This window comes from Pleuronectes platessa, chromosome 1 (genome assembly GCF_947347685.1).
Source record: "Pleuronectes platessa chromosome 1, fPlePla1.1, whole genome shotgun sequence".
In the NCBI taxonomy this organism is placed as follows: Eukaryota; Metazoa; Chordata; class Actinopteri; order Pleuronectiformes; family Pleuronectidae; genus Pleuronectes; species Pleuronectes platessa.
This window is the reverse complement of record NC_070626.1, coordinates 9,730,694-9,747,976: the sequence shown is the minus strand read 5'-3', so window position 1 is coordinate 9,747,976 and position 17,283 is coordinate 9,730,694. Positions and strand designations below refer to the sequence as shown.

General features: G+C 40.8%; 2 protein-coding genes across 2 annotated transcripts; both read right to left on the bottom strand.

The window, feature by feature from the left end:
• Positions 1-620: 620 nt before the first annotated feature.
• On the bottom strand, positions 621-13,787 carry heatr3 (HEAT repeat containing 3). Its single transcript, XM_053423893.1, has 15 exons — positions 13,508-13,787; positions 12,399-12,571; positions 10,234-10,321; positions 9,459-9,559; positions 9,078-9,187; positions 7,979-8,119; positions 7,544-7,836; positions 6,172-6,262; positions 5,805-5,959; positions 4,504-4,586; positions 4,240-4,376; positions 3,941-4,029; positions 3,079-3,222; positions 2,835-3,011; positions 621-1,883 (listed from the first exon to the last, which is right to left on the bottom strand). The coding sequence occupies exons 1-15, from the start codon at positions 13,646-13,648 to the stop codon at positions 1,770-1,772; spliced, it is 2,037 nt and encodes a 678-aa protein (XP_053279868.1). The 5' UTR covers positions 13,649-13,787; the 3' UTR covers positions 621-1,769.
• A 140-nt stretch (positions 13,788-13,927) lies between these two features.
• cnep1r1 (CTD nuclear envelope phosphatase 1 regulatory subunit 1) lies at positions 13,928-16,799 on the bottom strand. The gene is made up of 6 exons (XM_053419842.1): positions 16,711-16,799; positions 15,440-15,511; positions 15,110-15,183; positions 14,798-14,907; positions 14,379-14,433; positions 13,928-14,293 (listed from the first exon to the last, which is right to left on the bottom strand). The coding sequence occupies exons 1-6, from the start codon at positions 16,733-16,735 to the stop codon at positions 14,252-14,254; spliced, it is 378 nt and encodes a 125-aa protein (XP_053275817.1). The 5' UTR covers positions 16,736-16,799; the 3' UTR covers positions 13,928-14,251.
• Between the last annotated feature and the right edge of the window lie 484 nt (positions 16,800-17,283).

Sequence of the window (17,283 nt, the reverse complement as noted above, 5' to 3'; positions counted from 1 at the left end):
AGTACAAACGGAGGACATTTTAATAAAAAGAACATCCCATTAGTCCTCATATACAGGACAGTAAAAATAAACCTCATTCTCAATTTACCGGAGCTAACACATCCAACAGTCTGTGTTCCTCTGGCCTTCAGCCTTCCAGTCCCAGGGGGCTGATGGTAATCTCCCGAACGTAACTGGGCACATAAGGATCTTTGACTTTGGTTTAAATTATGTCACATAAGGTTTAAATTAGAGCTATTCCTTATGAGATAACAAGTTTGTAATTTTGGTTAATGCCCACATATCCACACACAACTTTTTGCTATATATGAAAAACATTTTGACCTTCGTCTCCTTAACATAACGATGTAATCTGTTTTGGATTAAACAAAAGACAAAATCATTCAAATTAAATAAGGATTTCAGATAATTAGTCAAGGGACGACCATGCAAAACATCCCAGTGTCTCTGGTCAGATATATTTGTCTATTCCAGTCAGAGTATGTATTTTTGTCTTGTGTATAATTATATCATGACTGGATGGTAGGGGCCATTGTTTAGTGTTTTTATATCCTTTAAACTCAAAATTAACATGATCATGGCAGCAATTACTATAAGTATTAAACACAAAACACTTAAGATATAGTTCAGCTAACTTTTAATTGATTGGTTCAGCATTTGCTTGGAGACATAGAAATCCCAAGACATACTCGAACTTGGTCATAGAATACAAAAGAAACCTCTTACAGAAACAGGATTTATTTAAAAGAAAAAGAACCATTACTTCATAGCCTGATGACATATTCTACCTTAAACGTATCATTGAAAGTGTGTTTATGAACACAAATCAGCAAAGTTAAGGGGTTGATTCAAAAACCCTCTAATCACGAGCCAAAATAAAAAAATTACCCTGGATTTACTTTATTTCAAACCTGCTGTGTTGTAGCACATAACTGTTATATCAGCAATACCAGATGCTGGTTGATCATTATTGGTTTCAGTAATGCATATTATTATTAATTTTTTATTGTATTTTGGCAATTATTCTATAACCTTACTGAGATGAATACTCTCAGTAGAGCTGGTTGCTCTGGTGACCTGCAAAACATAGAAAAGTTACCACTCCATGCATCAGAGTAGTGAAACACAAGAGGACGCACAGCGAGGCAGAGGTACAGAACATGTGCTCATTTCTACAGACTACAATGTCAGTCATAATAGACTATAGTCTTATTATAACTTCTGCAGTGAGCGTGCCAACACCCTTCAGTTTAGTGAAATGACATCATCGTTTTGTTTCTTTTGACCAAGCCCATACTTTAACACAAGAATGATTCGAAAAGGAAAAATCTCCTTCCTATATAGTAGCTGAAACTAAACTGACTCTTATAAGGTGTCTGTTTTTAAAACCTCACACACCCTCATCAGGACCTGAAGGACTGAAAAACATTGGATTTTTCCACAGCTGATCTGGGGAGTATGAAAACATTCTCATTCAAAGTTTAATGTAGGGTAAACAAATCTTTACTGCAACGCACAGTAAATAATAATTATTAGATTCCTCTCTTCTTTCTTCACAACAAATAAACTTTCACACCGCTAAGTAAAATAGTAAATCATTATTTATAGAATATAAACATTGAAACCAAGCTTTAACAAATGGTTTACTACCAACATAATAAATACTTGATGGTTTCAAAAACATGTCCTGCTCCATGCTATACTCCTGCTAGCATACAACATCTGTCCAAACCAAATGTGTTCCACTGATCACAAGTACTGAAAAGTCCTCATTTTTTCCCCAGCTTCTCCAGATAACCGATGAATCTCCTCAGGTTCACCTTGATGTTGTCGAGCACGCACAGCTGCTGAGGGTTGTACTTCCCTTTTCCCTCTTTACGAATCTAGGAGAAAAAAAAGAAATTGTATTACTATTTTTGGAGATGCACCACGAGGTGTGGTTCTTAGCATTGTCGCCTCACAGCAACAAGGTTCCCGGTTCGAAAACCAGGTTCGGACAGCGGTCTTTCTGTATGGAGTTACGTGTTCTCCCTGTGTCTGTGTAGGTTTTCACAGGGTACTCTAGCTTCCTCCCACAGTCCAAACACTGTTTAAGTTAAGTGCAGCTTTGAATTGACCGTAGGCATGAATGTGAGAGTGGATTTCTCTCTGTAAAGCTGTTTTCAGATGAACTCCAGAGAATGTCCGTAGAATTGGGCCCAGACGTTCACACCAACACAGAAGTGCTCAGATGACGGGTGGTGCAGCGGACAGAGGCAGGATGTAACATTAATTCTGCCGTGGATATCGCTTGTTTTTATTTACAGCAAATCGACGGTGGCGTCGGTTCCTGTTCTTGTTCCTGCTGTGTTCTCACATGAGCTTTTTCTGATAACATGCAGATTTTGACTAGGGGGCTGGATAGCGAGCCTCTGGAGAAAGCTTGGAGCCTCACACTTGGACATTTGTGTTCTCATCTACAGCCCCTCCGGATAATGTCAAGAATGTCTGGAGTTCAGTGTATGTCTGAAAACAGCCTTCTTAGGCCCCTCTGATATGCTGACCCCCTCTAGAGTTTAAAGAGTTTGCTTCTTGCACAATGTCAGCTGGGATTTACTCCAGCTTCCCCTTTGACCCTCAAGAGGATAAGCCATATAAGACAATGGACACATTTTAAATATGGAAAAATGAGAACACATGAAATAAAGTAGGAGGCAATACCAGTTACAAATAGGAGGAAAAAGGTGCAGGGGTGGGAGAGATAGATTTATCATAAATTTGCATATGTAAATGCAGATTAATTTTTTCAAGTATCATAAACAATATGGTTCAGTAAGAAGAAATAAAACTTTTACCTTGGCCTTAAAGACAGGGTGAAATGCCTTCAGTGCAGGTAGCAACTGGATGTTTTGAGCAGCCTTCTCGGCCTCGTCTCCGTCCGCAAACACATCAAGCAGGGCGTCAAGGGCTTCTCCGTTCACAACCAGGTCGGCATCCCTGGTGGCAACTTGAAGTAAGGCGTTTCCAATCATCTGTGGGAGGACAGTTTCTTAACGGAAGAAAAAATACTCCAAAAAAAGAAGAGAGGCGGCAGTTTACCTGAAGGGTTTCAGCAGTGCCTTTCTCTTTGGCCAACGTGCTGCCAGTGATGCCCAGAATGGCGACGGCATTGACCCTCACACTGACAACGTCACAGCGGGTGGCCGCTTCGCTCAGGCTCATGAGCTGCTGGGGGGTCATACACTGAGAAAAACAAAACATGGATACTGTGCTGTCAAACATGAACATGATCCAGTGTGAAGTGTGAAGTGACAGAGGAGGATTTGGAACAGGACACAAAACCTAAAGTCTGTGATGCCTCCGTATTCTTTCAGTCAGCTGTGTCAACAAACATGAAGCCAAAGTTAAAGGGAACCCCTCACATATTTTACACACAAAAGTCAGTTTACTAGCAATGAGGAGAACTACTCACACTGTAACAACAGTCTGTTTTTTACAAAAGCCTAAAAACAAAGTAATCCTAAAAACGTCATCAAGGTAACTTGAGTTTGGGCTTGAAGACTTCATCTTTTAAGTGTAAAGCCTTCGTTACAGACTGAAGCTCTGGGTGTGAACATTTCCTCACTAGCATCCATCTAATAATTCTCTGCCTATCTGTATGTGGAATGCAGATTTCAAACCATTCATCTTATCAGCTTCACACTTGGCATGTGTATTGTTAAAGGCCCAAGGTAGTGCAGAGTCAAATCGATTCGGACTCTTGATATGTTCAATATTAATAAACTTACAAGTGACCACCAGCTCTGTAGCAGTAGCGGCTGGGAGTCATCAACATAAATGATGTTGTCGGTGACGCTGACAGCACATTCCCAGGGACAACAACTGTTTCTTAAGTTCGGGTTCTAAATTCCAAGCTTCACAGAACTTTTCATCGAACTTATTGCTCTGGTGCATTCTTTACCTGGGGGATATTTTTGAAGGCGATCATCTGAAGAAGAGACCGCATGGCACTGATGACGGCCTCGAGGAACTCCTCATCTTTGGGTATCTCTGAAAACAAGAAGGAACATTTTGTGTATTTAGCAACTACACCAGATGCTTCAGTTTTCTTAAGCCTTCAAACCTCTGCAACTGTTTCTTCTACAAATTCACTTTCAACTGACTCTTATGATTTAAATCTGGTTTTCACTGCGATTCCGATTCTAAATGTGATTTACAGAGTATGTGCTGCATTTCAATGATAAGACATAAATGTGAGACCTGCTGCACCAAAAACCAGGGTCGAGAGGTGCTGTGCTGCTCCCTGCAGGGCTGCTGCTCCTCCCAGAGACTCAGCATCCATGGAGGAGAGGATGCTGTGGAAGCACGTCAGAGCCCGGGACTGTACGCGCTGCATCCTGCAATAAACATGACTTTTATCAGGACCTTTCATGCAAGACTGCATTAACAATTTGTTTGTGGAGATATATGCTGAGATGGACAACATCTGATCATTGCAGAGAGAAGCTCAAGAGAGCGGATTACTTTTTAATCAGGCCTCTCCAGGAGGGATCCTGATGGCACACATCTGTGGCTTGCGGTCTTGGGAACTCTGTCTTCTTGAGGACCTTGAATCAAGAGAAAATACATTATATACTTATACATTACTACAAAACATCTTTATAGGGTTTAGCCTGATTGAATAAGTACCGGACAGATCTCTATTACACTGTACAGTAGGTAATTCAGACTGTTCAGCCTTAAGTGGACATCGGGTTGGATTCACTGTATAAGTATATTCATATTTGTTGATCATTATGGTTGTACTTAAAAAAACTTTGTTAATACATTCAAATGTTTATCTTAAGTAACTGACAATGTGATGAAGGCTACATTAAGCCCTATGAGATAAAATGTGATTTTTCAATATGGGCTAAACAAAACTAATTTGATTGATTGATTGACATTCATATTAATATGTTCTCATTTAAAAAAATTAATCAGCTGCATTTCGGAAATAATCTCTGTCCATACTAACACTCCAGAAAACACAGAGCACATGATTCTTCATGTACACTGTGCATGTACATGCAATTGTAAACAGGAAGCAGATTGTCTTCTCTGCAGTCAATTGCTTAGTTAAAGAAAATACTACGACCAAGAATCAATGGTGAAAAATAAAATGAGGGATTTTTTTCTTGGATGGACGATGAGGTGGAACTGTTAGTGTGTTAGCAACACTTTGTGTTCACCACTGCTGGTGGAGTCCAGACTGAATAAAAGCAATCAGGAAGTGAATGAAGGTGACTGCATCATAGTTTCCAAACGTCTCAGCTTCTACATGCCCAGACTACTACGCTCTGTTTTAGGCACACAAAGACTTTGTAGTAGTGTGGAGTAGATGTTGGCGACCTTTGGCCTGCAGGTGCAAAAAAACAACTGCAAGGAGCTATTCCAGAGGCCATCAAACTGTTAAACCACAAGGGATGGTCACTTTACCTTGATGAATGCACCTGCACTTTAACCTTATCCATCCATTAGGCTTTTTCTAATGTGACATTTTGGTATTTCTTATTTAATCTCTTTTTTGTATTTCTAAACTTGTTAGCAGTAGTATTATGCATTATATTATAATATAAGTTATATATTTAGATCTGTCATTTGTTTGTAATGGCTTTTATGTGTGTGGATGAATTGTCAGGGCTCTTAAGTTTGCTCTCCTTCTTGAATTGAATTGGCCTTAAGGGGACTTATAGTGTAAAACATCATGGTGTGGATGTAGCTGAACTTATATTCTGTAACTATTGACCGATGAGGTTTTGATGATGACGCAGGTTGGGATTTGCCTTTTCAGGGATGCTGTGGTTGATTAAGGCTCCGTGAACCTCAGCTGACAAACAGAGGGGGGACATCAGATTGGACACTCCATCACAGAGACTGTCCGGACACATGTCGCTTTCATCGCTGCTCGACTCCTCCTCCCACTCGTCGTCAGATGGGTCTGAACGAACACACACACACACACACACACACACAGGACTGATCAAGAAAACAGAAAGCATCTCGGGGCACACAGATGAACTTATCACATCTATTTCTTGTTATAACATCTTTTTCTGATAAACACATATTGGGGTAATTGTGTCAGAGGAAATGATGTTGAGGAGAAGTGCCCCGAGGGTCAGCACTGCTGTCAGTGCCCACAACACTCACCGTCAGAGCAGCACATGTTGACGATGATCTCTAAGGACGTCTGCTGGGCCGTCAGCAAGGCCGTTGCCTCCCTCAGCTCCTCTTTGCCCCTCTGGAAAGAAACAAGCAGCCATGTGAGTCAACACCAAAACGATGACTGTTAGCACAGTTCTCACCCAGCTTGAGTTCAGCTGCCAACCAGGGGACCGAGATGCTTTCTCTGCAGTTGGACATTTTAACACGTCCAGTTGCACTTGTTGAAAAACAAGTGTTGCTTTTGAGTTCAAAAAAAAAAGAAAAAAGATGGAGATCCTTGTTGTATAACACTTGATGTTTGGGTAAATCTTGGAACGTCACTGTGAATGTCACCCACAATCTTGGGGCTCTGGCTGTTACTGAGCTGAAAGGGACAGCTCTGTCTCGCTGAGGTCAGATCAGGGGTCTGTCGGCGCGGCGGGAGCCAGAAGCTTGTTCCCTGTTGAACCTTTGCAGAGCGTCCCTACTCTCCTGCACCCAAACCCGACACGTTTTCTGGCCTGTCAGTCTGGCTCGCACTCCAGGGTGACTCATAAACCACCTTTTCACCTGGCTCCAAAACACAGAAGTGCATCTCTACCGCCTCAATAACACAAACATGCACGTCCTGACATTGAAAGCATTTAAAACAAAAGGTGAATTACGATTTGTCTCCTGTTGGTTGTTGTATTAAATGATCTAAAGCTGGTGTAAAATTATAATTAATACAACAATCACTGAAGTTACCCTGTGCACTGCATTTAATATAATTATATGGAGTCTCTCAGCATGCAGTGTCCCTGCCATTCCAAGTGGTACTCATCTATCCACATGTAAACCAATTTTTTTTTTTTTTATGTTGCCCCTTTCCTATGAAAAGGACATGGGGGTGTCGATATTAAAATGAATTTAATTTGATATTAAGATGAATCTGATTTGTTTCATCAAGATCCATGTTAAAGAAAGTGACAATAAATTCCTGATCTGCACCAAAATGTTCTGAATTCTTCCTTCGGTCTTAACCTGCCCCTTCACAAGATTTCATGGAAATCAGTTGGGTAGCTTTTCTGTAATCCTTCTAACAATCAAAACCGAAGAAGAAAAAAACAGACAGGGGTGAAAACCTAACGTCCTGCGTGGAGGTGGCTAAGTTAATCGTTCATACAACTTCAGTAGTTTTCGAGGGGACTGAACATTTGAGTCCAGCCACTTTATCAGTAATGCTCTAATAAAATGTTCAATCGACAAGAGAACAGGATTCCTAATCTCTCTGACAAATGTGATTTATTGTGTCCAAAGGTCAACTTGTATAGCCAGATGATCACATGGCTTTCTGTATGCATAACATGAGCCAGCAACTTATAGAAATACCACTTACAGGCAGCAGGTCGGAGAAGTCGTTATCGATGTTCACAGCCTTCCCATTCCTCTTCTGTTGGGGTGCCTCCTCCTCCTCATCCATCTCGGTCACAGCGGGCTCCCCTGTAGCCTGGTCTCCTGCGTCTGGCGCAGCCGGTGCATTTCTGTGACGATCCTCTTCTGCTTGTCTGAGTTCAAGTACGAGTGTCCCTGAATCCAGATCCAGGCACTTTGACAGGGTGGCCACCACAGCACTGAGAGCCTGTGCCTGACGGGCAGCGGGCAGGCTGCCCTTCATGTTCCACAGTGTCCCTGAGGGACAGATGTGGGACGTTATAGGCAACATCTGTCCAAGCGGAACATTTTTAATGTCCCAGTCTACTTGTCTATTGTGGAAAGTTATCGATTTACAACCTGGTCATGAACAAAAGATGTAGAAAGAGACAAATTGTACCTGCAGCCAACGTCCTGAGCAGAGTGTGTGCCATGCTCGGCTGAGACGACAGCAGCACGTTCTCCAGGGCGCCGAGCGCCGCGGTGCTCATGCTACACAGAAGCTCGGAGTTGTCTTCAGTCACAGTGTGCAAACAGTGAGCTGGGAGAACACAGAGAGGAAACCATTTCAGAAACACTGCTTTCCCAACCATGACAAACTAAATGAATCTGTGTGCAGACATGAACTCCTGAAAATGTCCGGAATATTGGGTTGACATATTTTCCAGAGATTTTCTTTCACATATGAAGAACACAGGGGGAGATTTTCCGGGTCAGTCACGTTCACAAACACGCAACACAAAAATGTAACTCGTCCAGCAACTATTTTTTTTTATTTTCCTGCTGTATTCTCACATGTGCTCACATTATTAATTGTGGGTGATTGGGAGCTACAGCCTTGTACCTACAAATATAAATAACAATAATAGCACAAATTTAACTGTAATCTTTGGAAGATAGGTTACTGCACTCATGGTAAATACTATGGTAAACTCCATGTGATGTTTGAGTGAGTGTGTTTATTATGCAGTGGACATGGTCTTAATTATCAACAAATTATATCAAAACTATTATACGAGTATATCAAACTATTGCTTTGATAGCTCAGTCGCTAGGCAGGAATGTTGCTTTCCAACAGGAAAAGGAAACTCGTTTACAGAAGAATTTCCCTTTGCATTGGACTGAAATAAAACTAGCAGAAATATAAGAAAACAACTTGCTTATGAAGTGACCCCTCTATAAGGGTCACTGGTATTTGGTTGTTATCCTAACACAAATTAATTTGAGTTCGCAATTAATACAAGTCCAAAAACAAAGCGTTATTATTTTCACCTGGACCTATGGTCCATCTGTCATTGTTCAAGGCTGCGAGACAATTAGCACTGGTAGACCCAATCGTCAAATTAAGGGCAATGCATAGGCACAGTTTTGGGTTAGCAAGGATCTAAATATCAGCACTGCTTCAAGATGCAATCATTTTGGAAACAGACCTCAAACCAGCACGTCAAACATTCATCAAACCAATTTGAACCAGAATACAGTGTAGTAATCATTCCTACCTGCAGATATGGCCAGTTCCACGTTGTGTGGGTGTCTCTCCAGACATTGGACGACCACATCCAGCAGACCTGCTTTGTTGAACTGTGACAACGCCTGGCTGCTGCTCTCACTGGAAGGAAATCATAAAATGAGATGGATATGAGAGCAGTTTTAAGTTGATGCTTACGGCCCGTTTACAGGAACCATCGTTTGATAAGTGGGCTTGTACTTTTCTTGACTAGCTATGACAATTGGGATGAGGTAAATAAAGATTGGTACTAGACACGGACTGGCCAACAGCAAAGGACTGGTGTGAATTACGTGCTCAGTAAACCATCACTTATAAATAAAAGGTTAAAAGCAGGGTGTGAGAACCAGCTCGCCACAGGCTCTCGTCTCACCAGAGATTCCAGAGTAGGTGAACAGCCTCATTGGCTACATCCTCCACTGGATTCTTCTGCTCCTTCACCAGAACGACGGTGCTCTCAAAACCAGCACAGCACTGGGCACAGAACAACAGTGTGTTACACATGAAACAAGAACAACCTTCCAATCAATACGGAAAAAAATTAAAATCTGAAATATTAGCAGATAGGAATTTTCTCATGCAGCCGCTTTACTATTAGATTTTTTAAATATCCACATGGTCCATGAGCATTGCTTAGTGATGTAACACTCTATATACTTCACACTACTGACTAAAGAGCAAGTTCAAATATCTGATTTTATAATAAAATTTCAGATACCACTTTATCAGTTGAAATGTATATATAAAATTAATTTGGCAGGGATTCCTAAGATTTCATGATCAAACCCTTATAACAAAGAAATGTAATTGAGATTTGATATTTAAAGTTCAACCATAAACTTTATTATTTAAATAACTATAAATAAAAAGAAATAAATACAACTAAATACATATTACTACAGAAGTAACTAAATAGATTTTTGTAAAAAATGTATGTCAACATAAATGCACGTCATATCTACTGTATATTATTTATGTATACATTTTCCTATCAGCAAACATAACCAGAGATATCCATATGGGTTTCAAACGTTGATATCAGCCCATATTTCCGGCCATTGCTGAGGATGTTGTAGCCGTGTGAAGCAGCTGCTGATGAGGAGGAACTGAAGTGATGGAGTTAGCTAAAAGCGGTGGAGGAGTCTCACCTCTCTCAGCAGTGCTGTCAGAGGAGTCATGACGTCGTGCTTCACCATGTCCTCGCACACCTCCTGACCTCCGCATGCACTCAGATTCCTGTCGGGGAGAAATGGACCCAGACGCACACTCAGTCAGATTGAGGAGATTTGCTGTCAGAGAGGCTGTTTGTATTTTGTGTGTATCAGGGGGAAAGAGAGAGAGGCTGGAGATACACTGTGAGCAATGGTCTGACTGTGTCACATCCAGTGACCAGCGCTCCTGTCTGACCCCTGGTCGAGAGCGATCGTGTGTCTCAAATGCAAAGCTTAGGAACAGTTCATTATTCACATTTAAGTGTTCCTCAGACAAATCTATGGTTTAACGAAGGATCCCCATGGTGTCCTTATATTGTTTTTATTCACTTTGTCATTTTTACTATATTCTTGTACTTCTCTTTATACTTTAATTATGCAGCACTTTATCAACTTTTCTGTTTAAAAATTCCTCTCACACGATGACCATGTGATCTGTTTTCTATATAAAGAAACATTTGAAATAATGAAACGTAAACCTGAATATATCACAAGAGAGTAAATAAACAAAACACAATAAATCATGACGGAACTGTCTTTCTTATTACACCCAAGCCATTGATTGTGATATGGCGCCCCCTGTTGAAGAAACATGACAAATACTTCTGGGCCAAACAGCCATGACTATCTGAACCAATGATGTGTTTATTTGCTTTCATTTGTTCGTGGGTGCTTATTTTGTCTTCTTAAACCGAAGCATTGAGCAAGGTGTCCATGTTCAAAATACAGGTTTTGCTTGAGAGGGCTGCACAGGTAGTAGAACCCATTAAAGCCCGCACACACTCAGTCGTCTTACTTGGTGTACTTCAATGTTTGTAGACCGTTATTGCGACTGATCGACTGAGTGGCATGAACGTGGTGGCTGACAATCGAAGACTATTATGACAGAACTACTAATGGTTAAAAGGGCCAGGGTTTACTTTCTGACGGGTTATGACTGGATCTTGGACCTTGACTGGACTTAGGAACCACTTCTAATTTGGCAACTAGTCCAGTTTGCCCTGAACCCGCAACACTCTGTTTGTGACGCTGGAAACTGGTTGATGCACATAGACCAGAGTAATTATTGAAATTAGCCATCACACCTGTGATTTCTCTGCTTTGACTTGTGAAACAATCTGCAGTGAAAAAAGTCATTTGATGACCTTCTACTTACAGTGTATAGAGTCACTATAGAAAACGGATAACAAATGAGCTGGTTTGAGGGTAAAACAAGATTTTTGAGTCATCTTGTATTTACAAAAGTCAACACGCTGAGCTGCGCATACATCTGTGTCACAAACTTTCATTCACAGCTGCAAATACTATTTCATAGCAACAAAATAAATTTGCATCCATTTCTTATATTAAAATACTATTTTAAGCATTTTTAGAAAAGATTTGGCCAATTGTTTGCTGGTTTTAGCTTCTTTAGTTTCATATATTTTCAGCTTTTTTGTTACATCTGCCAAGGAGGTTAGTTTTTCACCCCTGTCCGTTTGTTTGTCGTCAGGATTATGAACAAACTACAGAATGGATTTCCACAAAATTTGCCGAAAAGATGGGACATCGGCAAAGAAAGAACTCCAGAAAGATGATCCAGGAGTTTTTTAGCACTTTAACGTTGCAAATAGTGTGTTAATTGACATTTCCACTGATTTCCCAGAGAATAATTCATGGCTCTCTAAAGCCATTTTCAGACATGACCTGCAGGTAAAGTCCGGAGAATAAGGATGTTACCTGGAGTTTGCTTGCCAAACTCCAGGTAACATATGCCAACATAGTGGGAGGTTCTCTGCGTGTGTGTAATGAAGTGTGGCTTGATCGAATTGAAGGGAGCTGTTGGGCCATGGCGGCAGTGTGAGCTCCACCAAGTGACATTCTAGTTTATTTTTCTAACTCTAAACTAGAGATGTGAAGGAGTCACCATGGACTAATCCACTATCGATTGACATTGTGTGGCCCACATGATTAACATAGAGTTAAACTGACTTGTCTACAGCTCTTCAGTGTGTGAGTTAACACATGTAATTCCTTGCTGCAGCTTTGTGTAGATGTCTTTGCCTTGGAGAGTAGGGGTCCAGATCTGATCTGAACCACAACTTCCTTCACTACTGACTCACCTGAGTGCTCCTGTGGCCGTCTCCCTGACAGCCAGGCTGCTGTCCAGCAGCATGGGGCCCAGGCGCCTCACAGCGTCCCTCTGGAGGAAGCCAGGGATGGTCTGGCTCTGCTGCACCACCCGAGAGATGCTGGCACACCCAAACTCTCGCACATCTGCACTCGGACTCTGCAGCTGTAGAGAGATGTATAAAAAAAATGTGACTAAAAGACATAGATTGACTTGCTTCAGTCCTCTTGCAGTGGGTACTAGGGTTGGGTGGTATGGTGGAAGAATTATATCAAGATGAACACTTTCCTATTGGGCGATATATTGTGGTTATTGGTTGTAGTTTTAAACTGTTATTTATGAGCAAAGAGTGACAAGCAATTGATAACAGCAAATCTAAAGATGAGCAATTATACATATGTCTCTTCACTGTGCATAAGGCATAAGAAAAATATCAATAAATGAGATAATAAAATCCATCATCATTAAAGTACAGACACAAGTTAATTTAGACAGAAAAATGTAAAGTTATCAACAGGAGGTGAAGATTGAAACCACACTTTAAGAAGTTGATTCCAATGACTAAACTCAAAACTTGGTCATCTCAAAGGATGTCCTCAATGTAGAGTTGGACGATAAACCAGTATCTATCATTATTGCAATATGATTTTTCAATATCAATATATTGCTTTGACATGGAGGTATAAAACCATCAATCAACTTGAGCTTTGTTTGTAATTCTTTGCTGAAAATGAAGAGTTTTAAACCCCCAAGTTTCAATCAGTCTTTACACTGTCAAGAAATAATACTGGGACATTCATCGTGACAATCAACATCAACTGATACGGATAAATATGCAGGTGTGTCTATAGATAGTTGATTCTGCTAAATACGAATGTACAAATGTATGCATGTGACATGTATCTTTATGATTATTGACATCGGCTGATATGAGACGGGTTTTACCTCGGTAACTTTTTTGGCCATATCGTCGAGCCCTAGCTCTTTATTAAGCATTACACTGAGATGTATGAGAGCCAACCAAAGATACAATATGTTAAACATATACACACACACACACATAAAGAAGCTTGATTAAACAGGAGCAGAGTATGTTCCTACTTTCTCCAGCAGCTCGGCAGCAGGACAGCTCTCCTCCCCGAGTTCCTCCTCCTCTAGGTCGGCTTCCTTCACAGCGTTCATCGGCAGACCGACAGCGTTAAACTGCGGACGTTTAAACTTAGTGGTTCTACTTTTACCCATCTTACTTCTTTTATTTTTAGTTGCGTCCAGCGCATGTGATGTTCGTTTCTCTAGCTCACTCGGGTTTAGTGATCAAACCTCACAAACAAACTCCGGCCTCAACCAGGTTGGACGAAGCCATGTGGAAGACTAGTCCCTGCCGTAAAACGGCGGTTATTAACAGAAAGCAGACCGGCTGTCGTAAAACCACGACTAATGCAAAAATCATTTCAACAAATGCAGCAAATGAACCACAGGCATTGGCCTCTCGCTGATTCAACATCAAGAAATAACAAGACATTTTCACATCTGGAGAGTTTATTTGGTAAATAATTTTAAAAATAGAAACATTTTGATAAAATACACAATTAGCAACAGAAATAAACACATCTGAAATCATCCAGACAGAATAAAATATACCAAAGGTTATGTGAGCAGATCAGCAGCTTCAGTGACGACATGGACCCAGCAGAACTGTTTAAAGGGCCTATCGGTTCTTTTCTCCTGTCTTTCCCTGTTTCATTAATCATGATGATGGAACACAGAGGACACAGGTCACCAAACGATCACTGGATAAGATCCAAGACCCGGTACAGTGTCTGAGCAGCCCACAAAAAACGCTGGTTATTGGATGTTCGGTCGTGGTTTGAGAATAAGTTTCCCCGTCTGTGAAAAAAAAAACACACAAGTAAGACACATTTTAATAATTCCTCCTAAACACAAGCTGTCTGAAATGTCCAATGTTACTCACATCATCACAGGACATGTTGTATTCTGCTAAAACTGTCCGACATCGAGCAGCGATACTGAAGAGGTAAAGGTTAAAGGTGTTAACCAGTGAATCAAAAACGTGAACAAAATATGAATCAGTTAATTGACAGAAAAAAATTACTTCTTGTATGAAAATTGTTAAAGTATCAAATCAACTGGCCTCATTCAGAGATTTAAGTACTGCTTTAGAAGAAAAGTATAATTTTTAGCACAGATTGAAAATGTCTTTCATTGTCAGCTTAAGATTAATGTATTCATGTTTGTCTCTTTTCTGAATCCAATGTGATGTTGTAAATGGAGCTGCTGTGATGCAAGAAACATTTAAAACTTGTCTCGCAATTATGTGTTATCATCATCAAAACCTGCTTCTTCATATTAACTAAAATGGACAAAGGATACATTGATGGTGCCACAACTCGTTTGTGTATCCCAGCAAAGAAGAGAGCTATGAGAGTGATGCAGCTGATGGTGAAAAAGGGATGATTCCACAGGGACGAAAAGAACGAGACCTGAGGAACAAAACAACATCAATCCCAGAGTCAATAGCAAAACTTACAGCAAGCTATGGAAGTCAAACTTAGGTGCATTAGAACATTAAATATATGCATCATTGGGTAACTGCTACTAATTTTCCAATGGAGCCCATGTTTATTGCTTTAATGAGGGAGTTTTCATTTGAAATAACAATAATACTTGTCCACTGATACATACCTTCTGTGTGTCAGGGTCTATTAACCAGTTCCAAGCCCCAGTAGCCGTACATACAGACACCACTATCAGAATCACTGAAATAACACAGGAGAATGAGATCCAGTACAACATGAGATGTGTTTCACCATTCCAACGTATCAACCAGACAGTTAACCTAGATATGTTTTTCAATTAACTGCATTTAGAATGTGGTTTCTCACAAATCTTTTCTTTAATACTCATCACACGGTGAATAGAAACACATAATATATTTTGACAATAACTTTCCCCATTGGAGCCACCACATGGTCTCTACCATTGTTTTGACAATCACAACCGATTGATACTTACTTCTCCACCTGCCTGTTGCCGGCTGCAAACAGGAGACATACTCTGTCAGTCTCCTTTCAAAGGCCTTCAGGTCTGAAACAAAAGAAACAGGAACATTAACTTTTTGAGGGAAAATCTTGCAAATCTTTAGAGACATGTCCTGCAAGACTTTCTGCTAGGGGGCCTGGCAGAAAATGTCAGCAGAAACTCAAGGCTCTCATTCAGACATTTGTTTTCACACATTGCATCCTCTGGAGAAGCTGCTAAGGATAGAGTTCAGTGCATGTCTGAAAGCAGCTCAAGAAAATTAGAGTACATTCTCACAGACATAGTATGTACCTTCATCAAGTTTGTATCTATCTGGCTTCTTAACTCAACCTTGGTTGACTCAAACTCTACTGGGATAGAGAAGCCCCAAAATAAGACAATGCATTTTTATTTGAGAGAATTGAACAGGGGTGGTATCTCTGGTACCACACTCAAACTGGTTTTCCTCTTACTTGTCCGACAGGTCCTTCAATGTTCACATCCATAATTATATGTCTTTATCTGCCCCCCTCTATGTGGGGTACCCCAAGGGTCAATCCTTGGCCCTTTTCGGTTTTCTAAACATATACCTCCTGTGGCCGATCGGATAAACCCTGCAGTAGCAATACAAAAGCCAGTCTGTCTCCAAGAAAATCAAAGTCCATTCTTACAGAGATATAATGTACCTTCATCAGTTGTTATATGTCTAGCTTCTTAACTCAACATTGTGTTCAACAAATACTGAGATGGAGGGAAGGGGGCTGTAATATAACCCAAACATGTGGTGGACTCGTCAAATATTTCTCTGACTTCAATCTACGTACTGGTATATTGGGCTAAAGATGAAATACATACTAGGTGAAGGAGAATAATTCTTGATTACAAAATAGACCCAAACCATCAAAGTTCCAAAAACAGAATGCACAGGGCATTCAGAGCTATTGTCATCGCGTTGAGATCTAGTAATGTTCCTCTTTACAGTCCAGTGCAGTCTCTCCTCACCCGGTGTGCTGGATGTGCAGGTTGCTCTAAAACTCAGTTTGTGTGAGAGACCCAACACGATTGCTAACGCCTGGACTCAGTTAAGCTAGCAAACATGCTAAGTGCCGAATGGGGAGCCGCTAACACAGCGGTGCAGCTACGTTTGTGACCGCACCTCAGCGCGTTTGTTTAGAGTCATTTTAGTGTCTAGAGCCGCGACGCTCAAACAAACCGGTGGTTAACTCAAAATGAGCAGATTAAAGTTGCTGTCTGTATTTAGTTACCTTCGGCCTGTTCCAAGGAATTCATGTCTGCTTCTCCCTGCAGCCTGCGCCGCTGCTTCCGCTCGGCTGAAGGACAGGCAACAATCACCAATCCTCATTGGCTGTGTGGTAGATTCTAATGTGGTTGGACCTGAACTAAATAGTGGGCGGTACAAAAAGCCTAGGCCCCGCTCCCTATTGGCTGACTAGCTGTGTTCCGTTCAGGGAGTGTGGAGGGCGCTGTCGCTTATAGGTGACAGTCAGAGACAAATAAAAAATAAATATCGAATGTAAAAAGATGAAATTACATTTACAAATGTTCATTAAAAAAAAATCTGATAGTTGAGTTTCAACCGAAAACCTTCAGCTGAACTGTTGATGTGGACGTATGTATACAGATGGGAGATATTGATTGTATTAGTAATGTTTTAGGTTAACAAACTTCTAATTCCTAATCACTCTGTATATCCAGTCACCTCCTCTAGGGATTGTGGTATGTTCCTAAATGTTTATCTTCATAAAGCAGTGTTCAAAGATTACATTTCAACCTTGGAGTTTATCGCTTTGATCGAGCTCCCCAACCCATTCTACAAA